The sequence below is a fragment of the Zophobas morio genome, unplaced genomic scaffold (genome assembly GCF_036711695.1).
Source record: "Zophobas morio isolate AGI-343-1 ecotype UQ-CSIRO unplaced genomic scaffold, CSIRO_AGI_Zmor_V1 ptg000012l, whole genome shotgun sequence".
Classification (NCBI taxonomy): Eukaryota; Metazoa; Arthropoda; class Insecta; order Coleoptera; family Tenebrionidae; genus Zophobas; species Zophobas morio.
This window is the reverse complement of record NW_026972117.1, coordinates 20,751,880-20,769,562: the sequence shown is the minus strand read 5'-3', so window position 1 is coordinate 20,769,562 and position 17,683 is coordinate 20,751,880. Positions and strand designations below refer to the sequence as shown.

Sequence of the window (17,683 nt, the reverse complement as noted above, 5' to 3'; positions counted from 1 at the left end):
AAAAATGTAAAACTTTCTCGGGTGCAACAAATATGTTTTTTTTTAAGAATGTGAAACCTTCTCGGGGGCACCAAATGTCCTTTTTTAAAAATGTGAAACCTTTTGGGGGGTACCAACTGTCTTTTTTAAAAATGTAAAATCTTCCCGGAGGCCCCAAATGTATTTTTTTTTAATGTGAAACCTTCTCGGGAGTCCTAATTATCTTTTTTAAAAATACAAAACCTTCTCGGGGGGCCCTACTCTCTTTTTTAAAAATGTAAATCCTTCTCGGGGGCGCCAAATGTCTTTTTTTAAGAATGTGAAACCTTCCCGGGAGCCCCAACTATCTTTTTAAAAAATGTAAAACCTTCTCGGGAGCCCCAAATAATGCCAAATATCTTTTAAAAATGTAAAACTTTCACAGGGACGCCAAAGGTTTTTTTGTTTTTAGAATGTGAAACCTTGTCGGGAGTCCCAACTATCCTTTTTAAAAATGTAAAACCTCGGGGGCGCCAAATGTTTTTTTAAGAATGTAAAACCTTTTCGAGGGCCCAAATCTTTTATTTAGAATGTGAAACACTCTCGGGGGTTCCAACTGTCTTTTTAAAAATGTAAAACCTTCTCGGCGGCCCCAAATGTCTTTTTGTTAATGTGAAACATTCTCAAGGGTTCCAATTGTCTTTTTTAAAAACGTAAAACCTTGTCGGGGGCCCCAACTCTCTTTTTAAAAATGTAAAACTTTCACAGGGACGCCAAATGTTTTTTTTTTTTAGAATGTGAAACCTTGTCGGGAGTCCCAAATATCTTTTTTTAAAAATGTAAAATCTTCTCGGGCGCCCCAAATGTCTTTTTTTTAATGTGAAACCTTGGGGGAGTCAATTTTTTTTTTTATGTGAAACCTCGGGGGTCCCAATTGTCTTTTTTTAAGAATGTGAAATCTTTCCGGGGCTCCCAACTGTCGTTATTAAAAATGTAAAGCCTTCTCGGGGGCGCCAAATCGCTTTTATTTTAATGTAAAACCTTCTCGGGGCTTCTAAATATCTTTTTTAAAAATATAAAACCTTTTCGGGGGCCCAAATCTTTTTTTTCAGAATGTGAAACCTTCTCGGGGGGGCCAACTGTCTTTTTTAAAAATGTAAATCTTCTCGGCGGCCCCAAATGTCTTTTTGTTAATGTGAAACCTTCTCGGAGTTCTTAATTGTCTTTTTTAAAAATGTAAAACCTTCTCGGGGGCCCCGAAAGTCTTTCTTTAAAAATGTGAAACCTTCTCGGGGGTCCCAACTGAAAGAAGGCAAAACCTGGAGGGTGGAAGTGTCTTTTTTTTAAGAATATTAAATTTTGTCGGAGCTCCCAACTATCTTTTTTTAAGAAGGTGAAACCTTCTTTTTTTCTATTACTTGTAACAATAATAAACTTTTGTAGTGTAATGAACAATTATTGTTTGTTGCAAAACAGAATTGTTACAATAATTACATGTTGTGAAACAATTAGTATTTTGTGCAACGAACGATGAAAGCTTGAGGCACGAGTCGAAGATGAATGCTGCAATCAAGTTTTATATTATAAGTAATAAGTAATAAGAAATATGTAACAGCATTTAGTAAAGCTAGTTATTGGCGTTTTGTTCAGATTCCTTGGAGTGGCCTTGATATAATCAATATATACATACATTATGTAAATAGTTCAGTTAACCCGCATGGGTGAGATAAACCTTTTAGCCTGTATTCTACCAAGTTTTGGTTGCATCAGAATTTTCGTACTAATTTTCTTTATTGTGTCAATTTAAAGGAGGCACTCGGAAATAACGTGGTCAGTAATTTGTGTAATATTTAGTAAAAGTACTTATATATTAAAGTTAAACATAGGGAGATTTATTTCCGTATTTTAACAGTCGAGTAATTTAGAGGGCCAGAATATAATGTATCCAGTAATATTCTAGCTACTTTGTAATTTAGTAGGTACCTACTATCTACGTAATAGTAGAAAATAATTATAGAATATAGAGAAAACTTGAAATTTAAATGGCTATTTCTAGACTTATTTAGATAAGTCAGTGTTCTAATTCAACTGGAGCCAGGAGGAGAATAAAAGTCAGCTTTTCTGTAATTAGATAACATGATAATTAAAAATGATTGTGCAATAACTGGTACCTATGCTACCAAAATTTGACTAACCGTCCCCACCAACAATGTAATGACGTCACCGTAAAATATTACATAGGTAGCAAATGTTATTTAAATTTTATAAAATAACATGCTCCTACACTTGTAGTTCATGAGTCCGTCTTGATTTTATACCCCAGCATTCAGATTTTGGAAAAAAAATCAAAATTCACACCCCTCAGTCAAAAAATGGATGACAACTCAAAATTTTTCCGAATAAATCCTATCCAAAATGTATTTTTTAGAAATAAGCGGTTTAACATTGTACTATTCCAGAAGCTCTCGGAATGCAAAAAATACACTTCTTTCACCGTAAGACTTGAAATATTAAAAATTTTGAAAATACTGGATTAAATAAAATAAATAAACTCGGGTAATAAACGTGGCAACAACAAATTCCTTTTTCGTCTGAATTTTTATTGTCAATAAATTACTCACAGATGGATTAATATGTAATGCTAATGACTAATAACAGTGAGTATGAATGAATAAAATATTTACTACAACTTCTATATTTTTCTGTTAGAAATCATTAACTCTACTTGACTTGGTCAATTGATTATTTATTTTTCTTTTCAAGTGCATATTTTTTTAATTATTTACAATTTGTAGAATGTAAAACTCCATCAGTTTATTATATTATATATATTAGATATATTAGGTATAAAATATGTATAGTTCCTTAAAATTGTAGTGTATCTAAGTATTAAAACACCATGAAAATTTTGTGCGCTCATACTCTTCAAAAACCGATGACGTCATTTCAGGAACTTTTTAAATGGGAACACAAAAATGCGACGACTAGTGTTACACTGTAAATTTTGATACCAAAATGAATGTGTTGTGCTCAACAAAAAAATATAACAGAGTTTTACAAACTTGGTGAATATAAAATCTTTAGTGAAAAATACGTGGCGAGAGCATTCAGTATCTTTGTACAGCATCAATAATTTCTGATTTTCTATATCCTTAAACAAGCACAAGAAGCGAAAATGTTTACCATTGTTAAATAATAAGTAATTTATATTGTTGAATAACAAATAGAAATTGATCCAACAGATATTACAGTGTCTTTGGGAGAGATATCTAGGTTAACGCATTCGCAATAAAAATCAAATATATTTTCATTTCATAATTTTGTGCGTTGTGCTACTGCCTAAAGCCGGTCCTGTTCACACATTCATGTCAAAAAATTCGAACTTTATTGGGACAAGAAGATGTAAAGACCTAATTATGATAACCTAAACCTAATAAAGAAAGTTTGTAGTTACGATAACCTAAACTTGTACATAAACATAAATAACCAAAAGCTCTGATAAGAATAAATGGAGATTTGTATTGAGTAATGGCAAAATGGCTTTTCCAAGCACGTATATGCCATTAGTGATTTCAAACTTAAATTACTCAACCATCGTAGTTGTGTATTTACATTTACAGGTGCTATTTTCAAATCCCGCCAAGGCCGTTTAATTTTGCAACAGAAACTGCAGTTCTTTAGTTGCTAATATCCAGTCAAAGCCGTCCAGTTTTCCCCTTGAGAAAGTACTTTTCTAGTTTACTATTTAATTACCAGTAAATTGTTCTCGATAATCACCTAAATGCAATCAGAATACAGCTCCATTATTATAACAGATATTATTACTACTATCATAGCCACTTTCTTCATGCCGACTGAACAACAACCTAACAATAATAAATTCCACCGTGGTTTCTCGCTTGGAACTTTTTTTCTTTCTACCATCTTCACTTTCCGGACGAAACCCCGATCAATACCATTGGAATTTCGAAAGTAACAAGGGGCTAAGTCAACAGGATCTGACCCGAAACTGGCTCAAATTTTAAATCCGGTTGGACCGAGAAGACGCTGATGACTACAATAAAAAAAATAATGATGATGACTTCATAAAAGTAACGTGTATTTGTAGGTACGTAAACGAAGATTCAAGACTTTCACCTAACGGCCGCTACGTGGCAACAAACGAATACTTCGATAAGGACAGTTTTTTTTAGTCGAACTAGAGCTGTCTGCGATTTTCTGTTCGTGTAATAAGGCAAATGATCATTAAACCGGAAGCTCTTCGTCACTATGCTGACCTGGATTATGCACTCATGAATGGAGTGGTGATTTTTTGATAACTTTGTTTTTGTTTATTTTTCTGATGTGATTGATAGTGGACAAAAGGTGATACGTTTGGATGGGCTCGTCCTTTAATTTCTTGTGTTGAAGTTCGCATTCATTCTCATCATTGGTATGACCCTGAATGTAAATTAGACAATTCTTTGTGTTAAGTTCATGGAAGAATGACGCGCATGTAGTGGTTCAGGTTGATATACGCAGATGTACTATTAGTCACTTTTTGTTAAGACCTTTACTTTAGTAGAATACTCTTTGTTTGTAATTAAACAAAGGTCATTGTGTTTCAATGTGGAATTTTGTAGATTAAAACGAAATTTATACAATGCAAAAAATACTCATTTTAGTTATATAAGTACATACTAGCTGTTAATACACCCTACAATTTGTATAATTATAATCTTATCAAGTGTCAAAAAATGATAAATGTATAAATAAAAATGAGGGATACTTTTTAATAAGATTAAAAAAAAAAAATTAAGGATGACTTGTGATTTATAAATTTATGTTGGCAAAATTGAGGCAGTTGGCAATACTTTGAACTTTTGAAATCTTTCAGTAAGGTTTAATCACGTCGTTTCTGCCCCGAGCTGAATTATTTTCAGTACTAGGATTTTTCTTCAAATTTCCTCTCCTCAGTTCTACATTTTAGGACTAATCTATAATTAGTAATGTGTAAAAAGTAACACTTTAATGTCAAATTAACACATATCAACTACGGCACTCTAGATTAACCATGCCTACATTGTCAATTTATTTTATTACCTGGTGGTAGGAGGGAAAAGTCCATTATTGGATAAGGTACAGAACATCAATTTCTCAAGCATTAAACCGATATATGTATAATGATAAAGACAGCTAGTAGAGAAAAATATGTTTTAAACATTTCATTAATTACCTCGGGAAATTCAAAGTTATTTAGTTTTATCAGTGGGTAGTAGAGTCGATTGGTTAATTTATCAGCAGTGTGCGTATGCAGTGGAAAGTCTTATCCTCATCATACATTTAATAGACTGAAGTAATGGTCATATGCAATACTGTGGTCACAAAGTTGCAGTTTTTCACAATAATAACGAAGTATTTATATTTAATACAATTTTTAAGATCATAATTTAACAGTAACAATATAGTTTTGTTTACATTTTGCTAATAGAAAAATAGTAAAACGTCAGTAATGTAATGACTAGAGAGCGGATTTCTGTCGGGCTAGACAAGGCCAAACTCGGTACGGCTCGTACGGGATGGGAATTTATTGCAGTTACCGGCTGCACTTCGTTTATTAGAGATTAGAATAACGCTGCTTCGTTGCACTCTGCTGTTAATTCCAGTTCTCATTTACTTAGCCGTTTGATTAATAAATCGTTAATTGTATTTATGGAATCAAATGACAATTAAATTCAGTGATTACCTATCACCCGCTACTGAGTCCCGGCGATGCAGCGCGTCCCCACCTATATCGTGACGTAGCCCGACAGAAATCCGCTGTCTAGTAATGACAGAAAATACGGCAGTTGTGAAAAAATGCTAACAACTGGGATAGAAAACAATGTTGTAATATCTAGAACTAGTTTTCTACCATAGATAAAATTTTAGTGTCTGTATGTTTTTATTCGTTTAATTAATAAATTCGTGTGAAATTTTACGTTTGAATGTTTAAATTTTAAAACTCTGCACACTTGCATTTAGTGTGTAATAAATTCCACAACAAAAACCGCTAGGTCTGTTGAGTAACTTTCTACAAATCTGATTTTAATGCAGAAATCATAAATGATTCGATTTCTTCTTCACTGTAGTACTTTATCTAAGCCAAGTGAAGTTTTAAGCCAGTAGTTTCAGACACAGCTCATTTAGCTTAACCTCTAAATGAGATCTTTGTTAGTCATGCTGTTGAACATCTAACAAGTATGAAACTATTCTTTTAGTTTAACATGAAAGAGCACTCTATCAACTCTGATGGACTCAAAAAATGGTTATCTTGTAGTGTCAAAATTACAATATCATTAGTTAATATGCATACTTGCTCTATATTTTTTATGGTTTCTGGTTTAATACCAACTGTATGGACAGTATCCAATTGGGTTCATTTCAAAGCTTTACTTGGTACCTAAATACTGTTTAAATTTTATAATATGACACTCTCCTGTACTTGTAGTCTATGAATTTGTCTTGAATTTTTCTGAAAAAAAAAATATTAAAAAATGTGCTTGTGTTGCCTCAGTCTATTAATGTTATTTAATTTTATTGTAAGATTAGAACTCAGCAAAATTCGGCAAGTTTTCTAGTGTCACATCAGGATAAAGATTTTTATTTGCATCATCGGGATTTGAAAAATGGACTATGTAATTGGGAAAATTTTCAGCGAAACAATGCAATTCATAAAATAATTTCTTAATACCCATAAGACCATTCGCCTCATATACGCACTAATCAAATTTGTGTCATTTAGACAACCGAACAAGATGGATGGATAATCAGTTTTACTGTTTGAAACATGGTCATGTGTAGACAAAAGACTAACTAGGTAGCGTTCAATTAGGCATAAGAAAATCGTAAATCAAAATAAAAGTGGAAATATCTTATCGTTAGGACAATATAATTGAAAGTTTATATCCCACAGGCCCACGTTTTGTTGACTTGAATGCTAATTCGTTCTGTGAAGAATGTTTTTTTAAAATTTTTATTTGTTTTTATTCGAATAGCTGTTGGTAGGTTATTATCTTGCCAACATAATGCAACTGACACATTAAAAATATAATAACAATAACAGATAACTCAGGTATATGCTAAAATATTTATAATATATTTTTGGACGACCATTGCTTTTTCGATCATTTACCGTATAGGTTTCCGTAGCAGTAAGTTCAGTTTACGGGTTGCTACGACTAACAACTAAGAGGCGAACGGTAAGTAAATTACTTATTGTTCAGCTGAACGGTAAGTAATCACGCATTCAAGATTTTTTTAATTTTAAATTCCATGCTTGTTCGACTTCGATATTTTCGTTTTCAGAATCATTCATGATTGATATTTTAAGCAAATAAATCACTCACTAATAGTCGCGGAAAGAAAATTAACTCGAAATCAAGCCAGATCAAATCTAAATCGACAGCGGTCAAAATGGAAACTGATTTTTTAAAATTGTTGTTTATATTAATCGAAACCATAGTAACAAATTTTAAATAAAAAAAAGACCTTGTTGATGTTTGATATAAATTCTTTCAATTTATGAATTTGATAAAAAGACGCAAATCTTAATATACTATATCCGCTCTCCAGTGATAAATTGATTAATGATTATACATATTTCAGTTTCAATAAAATCTCTGTCGAAATTTGTGGTTCTAATACCAATCTGGTACCAATTTCGTACTTAATTTCACTTGATTATTGTTGTTATTTAATGCTATTGTTCTGATGACAAAACATTTATGAAATGCTAATTGTAATGAGTTCTGCTGAAGCAAATATTTAAATATTACCACTACATTGATTAGCTTACTTATGTCCATAACTTCTTATCTATTAATATTGTTTTGGAGCTCGAGGCCTAAGTGCAGTTTCCCTTAAAAGTTAAGATCTTTTAATACACACACCAAGAAACGCATTTTTATTTCTTTAGGCCTAAGTCGAATTATAGTAAAAACTTTCTGAGAGTTTCCGGCTTAAAAATAACTATTTGGGTGCTTTACCGACAAAACAGTTGTCTCAGATTAAACAATCTTTACATGACGTCGCATGTTTAAGTTTTTTAATCAAAGAGCAATTATTATTTTAATTAATTAGTTTTTATCACTAACAAACTTGCTTTGCGACTGCTTGACTACACACAAATTCCGTCCAAGTGAGCGAATTCTAAAGAAGAATAAATTTATTTTTTATGAGTAAACAAATCCCTCAAGGTGAGACCTAAACCAACAAAGCAGGTTTTTCAAGTTTTAATAATTTTGTACTTCTGCGTTATCAGAAAAATTGTCCTAGAAAAACAACCTCTTTCATATTTCGTCTACAGCAAGCGTCACCAAAGACCAAAACTGTTACGAAATTTTTGACAACAATGTGTAAAAAAACAATTTATGCTACATAATACTGTTGTAATTATTGACGTATTTAAACTTATTTATAGTATTCCACGACGTATTTCTTGTCGCCACGTTCTCTCGAGCTGTTCTAACGTAATTCTGCGGCTCTACATACATATCTAAAATTATTTTTTTTGTTCTTTGTTCCAGATTAATTATGTTAAGTGTACCGTTCACGCTATCAGTATGTATTGCAAGTCTTCTCTTTTTACGTGTTCGAGGTAATATTAATCCTTTCCCTTTCTAAATTTTGTGTAAAACTGATGCAATTGTGCAGCGATGCCCGCCGTCATAACTGCCAATCCACCACCAGCAGAATCAAGTTTTCAAGATGACTGGGACTACAAGCAGGAGCAACATAAAGTTCCGCTCCTGCAGACCGGGCGTCACAATCATGTTTTACCCCCGACAGCCAATGCGACTGTAAGTAGGTAAAACACAGGTAATTTTTCATTTTACTTAGATTTTAGAACGGAAGAGAATTACGAAATTATTCAATGATTTGAAATTAAATACAGAAAGGTTTGCACAGATATATTTTGTGGTTGAATATGACTTCACTTCAGTTTATTATGTCTAATATTCGTATACGTTCATTTCTATGGCATGATTTTGATAACCTCATTATGAAAGTTATCATGATACATTTTATATTCCATTTTGAAATTTAAGACTATTTGTCTAAATTTGTCTAAAATATAAATCATTTAAATTTTTCTTTTCCTGACTTTACAACCTTTGGCTTTTCAACAGTTCATTATAAAATTATGGAAACTAACATAAACTAACTAATACTATTCAGATTTTAATATTTTCAAATAAGAACTTCGAATTACTTTCCTTATAGTGCTGAGATGGTTTCCTGTCTCAAAGGTATTTTTTTACTTCTGCTTTTTTTATTATGTTTTCACACACTCAATCATTGTTCATGTTTATTAACTTTTTTCCAGGATCAACCATTTCTTCTAAAAATGCGAAATGTATATTTTACGTCAGATTCAAAAATTTGTACAAATTTAGGTACACAGTGTCACACTTTTGAGGTACGAGGTTTAAATACTTACACAAATAACGTCACTATTGCCGCACTGGAGGTTGTTAAACGTGTTGCTTCTATATCTGTTGCCTTTGTAGTTATCGGGTTATGATAAAGTTTGGATTCATAAACAAGCTTACATTTTGAAAATAAATTCCTTGCGCATGGAATATATTTTTAAAATAATTATGTTGGCATTGCAACTATTTGTCAGTTTATTTGACTGTGATACTCAAAGCGAACAAGGAACGCGTGGGTGTTGCCAACATAATTATTTTCAAAATAAATTTCATGGCGTACCAGAAGACTTTTTTTAATGCTTGAGGGAGTTCTTTTTCCAAATATTCTTATCGTGAAATTATCACACATGACAGAAAACGATGATCACCTCTATTGTGAGGGCGTCCTACATATACCACAAAATAAACAAAAATTGCCGACTTTATGTGCGTGCAATAACAACAATAAAGTTAGTACGGAAAGCAATCAAAATTTAATTTTAATATTTTGTTCTCAAGCCCACGGTACATTTATAATTTAGTGTGTATGTCTCGATAGAAAATAAATGTCATAAGTGCGTTAACAATTTATATTTTTGTTTATTAATTGATTATTAAAACCTTGAGATTTTATTCTGAACAACAATTGCTGATTCAGTTTGTTTCAACAATTAATTTAGTTCGAAATTTGTAGAACTTTCACCCCCACCTTACTTCTTGTTGTCAAAACTGACATAATTGCCAACCACATTTAGTTTATATCAAAATTTGTCATTGTCATAGTGCCACTCATAACAAAAATTTAAATGTACATACAGACATATAATAAACATTTGATGTGGAGACTTACAAAACTAAGGTTTGTTATAGTCTTTCAAACTCTCATAATGAAGCACTACTTTCCACACTCGTGAAAAAAATAACTGTACACACAAGCAATTGTTGTTGTAGTCAGTTGTTTATAAACAATTTTACGGTTAATTGTATGGTGTTAATGATATTTGAAATTTGAAATTAAAGACGGGTAATAACTAATAATTATTTGCCATAATCAATAATTCTCCTTTAATATGCATGTATCGTATCGATTAAATCTATTGTAAGTATCAAGTTAGTGCTAATAACCTAAGTGACATAAAATGCATACTGTTCCACATTATACCTAATCAAGAAATAGGTGACACATAAAAGCAAGAATTAACATTTGGATTTTTATTTAACAAAAATATTGTATTTTCGACAGGGATGCTAGAAATTACGAAAGTGTTTTTTCTTTTAACAAATAACTGCAGTACCGGTTTTAGAAGTCAACGTCATTTGCATACTGAAAGTTTGGACCAAGCATATATTTTCACATTTATGAGTGTTTGTTATTTTTTTGTTTGTGTATTATATTTTAAATTTAAACACTTTTACTAATAATAATAATTCGTATAATTAATTTACGCGTCGACTCGTGAAAATATATTCTTGCTATATCCTTAATTAACTGTTAATTTAATAATACGTGTTTTAATTGTGAAAATTAATGTGCGATGTTTCATCTCAACTAACGAACCAAAATGCTTGTAAATAATCGTCATATTGGCATAGACTTGTCAAATTGACGTCACATATGACTTTATGACAAGGGAAGCTATTGTAAAAGTGAGTACAAATTACAAATTCCGGCGCGTTTACATTTCCAGAGATTATAGTGTAATGTAACAAATATTTAGGGACCCTGTACCAGGAACTATTTGTTGAAGAACCAGTGGCGGCTTAGCCTGGTTTGGCACCCAGGGCGGTTTTCTATTAAGCACTTCATTCATATAATAAAATAACAAATACTAAACGTGGGGTTGTAGAAGAAAAGTGGAGGATTTAAGTTGATTACTACAAAAATTTACCATTTTAGACATGTTTTAATAAGTTTTTTGTTGTCGAAATAAGTCTACACATACTAAGAAAAAAAAGGCAAAATATAGCCCCGCCCACCCGCCCTATCTCATTTGTGATGATTTTTTTTTATTCGTTGTGAGTCAAGGGGACGGAGCTTAACTGCAAAATCCTTATTTCTCTACGAGAAATTAATTTTTTTGAGTATCCTGTTGTTCAAAGAGTACTATGTATATTAAGAAAAAAATAAAGCCGAAGATTAGCCCCCACTCATACCCGCCCCGATTTCAATTCTCAATTGTGATGAATTTTTCATTCGTTGTCAGAACGAGAGGCGGGGCTTAATTGCAAGATCCATATTTGTCTACAAGAATTTACATTATTAAACATGTTTTAAGTTTCTCATTCTGAAAAGACGACTACGTATATTAAGAAAAAAGGGAAAATATAAGCCCCGCCTACCCGCCCTAACTCAGTTGTGATGATTTTTTTTTTAATCGTCGAGAGTTAAAGGAGCAGAATTTAATTGGAAAATCCTTATTATTTCTCTACAAGAAATTACCATGTAAGAAATTTTTTTGAGTATCGTATTATTCAAAGAATACTATGTATATTAAGAAAAAATTAAATCTAAAGATTAAGCCCCACCCATAATTGCCCTGATTTATATTTAAATTACTACATATAAAACTTCATTACTATTGTAATGAAGTTTTCATTGGTTGGCAGGCTAAGGAGCGGGGCCTAATTGCAAAATCCATATTTCCTTACAAACATTTACCACCTTAAACATGTTTTAAGTTTCTAAGAATAAAAAAAATCATCACAATTGAGATGGGGTGGGTGGGCGGGGTTTGTATTTTACCTTTTTCTCTTGGTATACGTAATATTCTTTGAACAACACGATACTCAAAACATTTCTTCTGGTAAAGAAATAAGCATTTTGCAGTTAAGCTCCGCCCCCTTAGTTTACAGGGAAAAAAAAATCATCACAATTGAAACAGGGCGGGTGGGCGGGCTTACATTTTGCCTTTTTGTTTGAATATGTGTAGACTTCTTTTCACAACATGAAACTTAAAACATGTTTAAAATGGAAAATTTATATAAGGCTATGTCGATTTTGCAATAGGCTCCGCCCCATAATTACAAAATCTATATTTTCTTACAAAAACCATTTTAACCTTATTTTAAGTTTCTTGTTATGAAAACATGGCTATGCATATTAAGAAAGAAAAAGCAAAATATAAGCCCCACCCACCCGCCTTATCTCAATTCTGATGATTTTTTTTCTTCGTTGTAAGCCGAGGGACGGGGCTTAATTGTAAAATCCTTATTTTTCTACTAGAAATTATCACATGAAATATGTTCTTAAGTAATCGTGTTACACAAAGAAAACTAAATGTGTTATTTAAAAAAGAAAACCAAAATAGAAGCTCCACCCATCCGTCTCGATCTCAACCGTGATGAATTTTTCATTCGTTGTGAGATTCAGGGGCGGGGCTCAATTGCAAGATCCATATTTGTCTATTTTAACACCAATAAATATTTAAACGAAACAGAGTTTATTTTCCACCCAAATGTAAACGTAAAAAGAATTAAACAGTCTGCAAGAATTTACAATTATAAACATGTTTTAAGTTTCTTGTTCTGAAAAGACGACTAGACGACTACGTATATTAAGAAAAAAGGGAAACTATAAGCCCCGCCCACCCGCCCTATCTGAATTGTGATGATTTTTTTTAAGTCGTCGAGAGCTAAAGGAGCAGAATTTAATTGCAAAATCCTTACTATTTCTCTACAAGAAATTACCATGTAAGACATGTTTTTGAAAATTGTGGCTCCATTCGTAATAAAGTTCTCTAATTTTCAGATCAAAATACTTCAAAACCTTCTTGCAAAATCCGATATCAAATTTTACTGTTTTACTTTTTTTAAATAAACTAGTCGTAATTTTCAAAAATTAAAAAGAGAGTTCCAGAGATTTTTAGGTGACGAACAAATAGACGTATCGTCCGTGTCTTCAAATGCTCATGAAGTTAAAATTTCGGATGGGGTTTTGGGTTATTTTTCATATATTTTGGAAAGGTGTGGTTCTGCCCTAAATGCAAAATTCTTATTATTTCTCTACAAGAAATTACCATGTAAGACATTTTTTTGAGTATCGTGTTATTCAAAGAATACTATGTATATTAAGAAAAAATTAAATCTAAAGATTAAGCCCCACCCATACTTGCCCTGATTTAACTAGTAATGAAGTTTTCATTGGTTGGCAGGCTAAGGAGCGGGGCCTAATTGCAAAATCCATATTTCCTTACAAAAATTTACCATTTTAAACGTGTTTTAAGTCTCTACAAATAAAAAAAATCATCAAAATTGAGATGGGGTGGGTGGGCGGGGTTTATATTTTGCTTTTTTTTCTTAGTATACATAGTATTCTTTGAACAACACGATACTCAAAAACATGTTTTAAATTTCTTGTGAAGAAATAAGTATTTTGCAGTTAAGCTCCGTCCCCTTGGTTCACAGCGAATAAAAAAAATCATCACAATTGAGATAGGGTGGGTGGGCGGGCTTAAATTTTGCCTTTTTGTTTGAATATGTTTAGACTTGTTTTCACAACATGAAACTTAAAACATGTTTAAAATGGAAAATTTGTACAAGGAAATATCAATTTTGCAGTAGGCTCCGCTCCATAATTGCAAAATCCATATTTCCTTGCAAAAACCATTTTATCCATGTTTTCAGTTTTTTGTTATGAAAACTTGGCTATGCATATTAAGAAAGAAAACGCAAAATATAAGCCCCACCCACCCGCCCGATCTCAATTCTGTTGATTTTTTTTTTATTCGTCGTAAGCCGAGGGGCAAAGCTTAATTAAAAAATCCTTTCTTTTTCTACAAGAAATAAAAAACATGTTTTTGAGTATCGTGTTGCTCAAAGAATACAATGTCTATTAAGAAGAAAACAAACCAAAAATTAAGCCTCACCCATCCCTGCCCTGATCTAAATAATAATGAATTTTTCATTCGTTGGCAGACCTAGGGGCGGAGCCTAATTGTTATGTATATTGAGAAAAAAAGGCAAAATATTATTAAAATTACAAAGTTGGTCATCCCAACGGCGTGCCAACTTTCAACGGCGAAGTCAACGGCGAATAGCAACGTCAGCGACAAATTTATAAATCGAGCTTCAGGTTGAACAACACTAAATATTACGAGAATATCATTCATTGCCCTGTATCGACGGTGTAGTTCTTCGTAAAATCTGTCAAGACATTATTTTTATTTCCCAAGCGTAAGTGAAGGAAGTATTGTAATGAAGTCCATCGGCCGACTCTCTACTTTTACATTTTTTGGATCTTTCATGACCCCTAGAGTATAGAGTACGAAGAAATGGGTCTCCCGTTTCGGTCTGTCTGTGTGTCTGTCTGTCCGTCCGTTTGTCTGCCGTTCCGATTTTTTTTTTGTAGGTTTTTGCAGAGTGATTCTTCTGTAAGTATTCTCTAGCTGTGTGAGTGAGTTGTCCCGCCTTTACGCCGCCACTGTGAAAAACCCTATACAAATTAAAACCTGGAGGACGTCACTAAATTAATTCTAGCTCGAATAAATTTGAACTGAAGACAAGCTCAAACAATAGTAAATAAAGCAGGAGAGAAAAGTTAGCGACAAGTGGATATCCAACAACATCCCTTACTTAAATTGTCAACGTTTTGAAGCTTTAGCGACTACATTTAAATGTCAAAACAGAATGACACAAGTGACAAGATAAATATAATTGATTTAAACATTCAGTTGACGTATAAGTGTTAATGGTGTTAACCTAAATTTTTACCACAATGAATTGTGGCTAAACCCACGTCTATTTATAGCTTATAATACATATACAAAATACGAAGATAGAGATATCAATCAACAATAATAAAAAAATACTGATTTTCTTTCCTTCGAAAAGAAAATTTAAAACTAAAAAAACGTTAAATTTGGGTACATGTTACCAACACAAATTGTTGAAGTTTCTAGTCACAGGGATACCAAACGCTTTTTGTTTGCTGATGTTTTAAGGCAAGTAGTAAACAACTAACAAGTTCACCAATGGGAATGCTTTCTTGTTACAAAAAAAAGGAAATTTTTGGGGAAATGCAGTGCTACGTATAGCTGAAAAGTCTTGAAATTTCTGCGTTTGGTGCTTGTACATATTTTTTGTCACCACTGCTTTTTTAACCGTTTTGTATATTATTTTGTTTCCTTTTGTCGTATTACCATTATAAAATGATTGTGTTTTTCTGAAAAGTCCCGTCTATTGTGGGAACTGGATCAAGAAAAAACCACCCATCTACCGCAATTCGTCGACCAGGCGCTAAAACTCCTGAATCTCAAGCAAGTAGCTTTCGAAATCGAGAATTCAGTGATGTCGAAAGTGTCATGCACCGCATGTAAAGCAGGTATACGGAAACAAAACCCCATAAAGGACACACAACCAACTTTCCCGTTTCAGGTGCTGGATTGTTACAGCATTACATAAAAAGCGGCAAATCAGAAAAGGAAATAAAGAAAACCATCTACCAGTTTTGCGTCAACTTGAAAATACAAACGGCGAGAGTGTGTGAGGGAATCACTGAACTTTTCGCTGGAGAAGTGATCTATGTGTTAGGAAAAATTACATTGGGTAGCTAGTTTTAATTTGTTAGTCGTGTGATAATTAAACGATTTTCTAGGACCTGATGAAGTATGCAGTTTCGTAATAGGTGACGCCTGTGGGGATGTTTATAATCCATTACACGAGTGGGAAGTCATGTTTCCACCGGTTCCTAAACCACCAATTACTCAGCAAAAAATTCCAGAAGTAAGATATAAGTGAAATGTTGCGGTTTAATTATGTGTTAATTTTTTTTTTTTTTGCAATAGATGAATGCACCCACTTTCAAGGTTTTGCATTTGTCGGATACCCATTACGACCCATATTACCATGAAGGTAGCAACGCAGATTGTACAGAACCTCTGTGTTGCAGATTAACCAATGGAATGGCTAGTTCTAAGGAACAAGCTGCTGGAAAGTAAATACACTAAATGAAGATTAATTCCAAAAACTATGTATATGAATAATTTTTTTTTCCAGATGGGGCGATTACCGCAAATGCGATACCCCCAAAATCACCGTCGACAACATGCTCCAGCACATCCAAGAAACCCATCCCGTAAGTACCATGCCTCACACCCATCAAACGTCAACGATAACCAGTCCAACGCTATTTCCAGGACATCGATTACATCATGTGGACCGGTGACTTGCCACCTCATGACATATGGAACCAAACGCGTGAAGAAAATTTAAAAATCCTCAAAGAAACAGTGAAACAAATGTCGGATATGTTTCCGGGGGCTCCGATTTTTCCGGCGCTGGGAAACCATGAATCGGCTCCGGTTAATAGTTTTCCTCCACCATACATCGACAATGCGGAGAATTCCATTTCTTGGTTGTATGACGAACTAGATTTACAGTGGAGGAAATGGCTACCGAGTTCCGTGAGCACTACAGTGAGAAGAGGGGCTTTTTATTCGGTTTTGGTCAGGCCCGGATTTAGGCTCATCTCGATTAATACGAATTATTGCAACAACAAGAACTGGTAGGTCGAATGTTCAGATATATGTAGATATAGTTATTTTGTTGTTATCATTATGCACGGTTTAATTAATGTGTTTACTGTGTTTTTAGTGCAAGGTCGTGATTTAATGTGTTTTGCTGTAGATGCATTTTTTAAGTTAAATTAGAATCAAGTCAGTAGTGTTACACAAGATGGTAACTTTTTCGAAACGTTGTCCGAATTTTTGGAAATCTCAAAAATCGAAGTTATCCTATTTTAAACAGCGTTCGGCAAGGAATACCTAAAGTTTATATTTTTGTAAATAACGTACACATTATGCCACGTCTTTAAAATTTTAATGAATGAAGTAAACCGAATGCCGAAACTCCTGAACTCCGCCTTTTGCTTCTAAAAATATGCTATACTTATTTTCTATTTTTATGCTGCTTGTTAACGTATTGATTTTAGAATATAAATAAGTTGTCATGAACACCAAAATTAGAATCTTCGCTATGGTAAGTTTGTGAATTACTGTCATAAAGGTGTGAATTACTGAGTTCAATATAAAAGAGTTATCTAATCAGGTTAGTCCTTTACAAAATTTGATTTGATATTGTCTTAAAGCGTAATATATATTTGCTTTAAAAATTTAGTTCGTCAATATTGCAACACTGTCGTAGTTTTCGGTAGGTAATAAATATTATTTTTGATGTTGCCCGTTTGCAAAGGAATTATGTAATCATAATTTATCTCGTCGTGCACAAGTAGTTCGTCGCCTGAGAACTTGTTTGATCTACAGACCAGAGCGCACTCAGGCCAATATCGACTCTAAGCG

General features: G+C 33.0%; 1 protein-coding gene across 5 annotated transcripts in view; it reads left to right on the top strand.

Annotated features, from left to right (window-relative positions):
* Positions 1 to 17,683, top strand: part of LOC135127987 (sphingomyelin phosphodiesterase) — a 28,368-nt gene that overhangs the window by 4,795 nt on the left and 5,890 nt on the right. For 4 of the 5 annotated variants that reach the window (XM_064054744.1, XM_064054746.1, XM_064054745.1 and 1 more), the window contains exons 2-9: positions 8,505 to 8,575; positions 8,632 to 8,777; positions 15,558 to 15,708; positions 15,762 to 15,932; positions 15,982 to 16,109; positions 16,172 to 16,320; positions 16,383 to 16,461; positions 16,523 to 16,890. In XM_064054744.1, the coding sequence (XP_063910814.1) occupies positions 8,512 to 8,575; positions 8,632 to 8,777; positions 15,558 to 15,708; positions 15,762 to 15,932; positions 15,982 to 16,109; positions 16,172 to 16,320; positions 16,383 to 16,461; positions 16,523 to 16,890 (1,256 nt within the window). In that variant the 5' untranslated portion in view covers positions 8,505 to 8,511. Of the gene's footprint in view, positions 1 to 8,504; positions 8,576 to 8,631; positions 8,786 to 15,557; positions 15,709 to 15,761; positions 15,933 to 15,981; positions 16,110 to 16,171; positions 16,321 to 16,382; positions 16,462 to 16,522; positions 16,891 to 17,683 lie in introns of those variants that run through there. The other variant, XM_064054748.1, reaches the window with a different exon arrangement.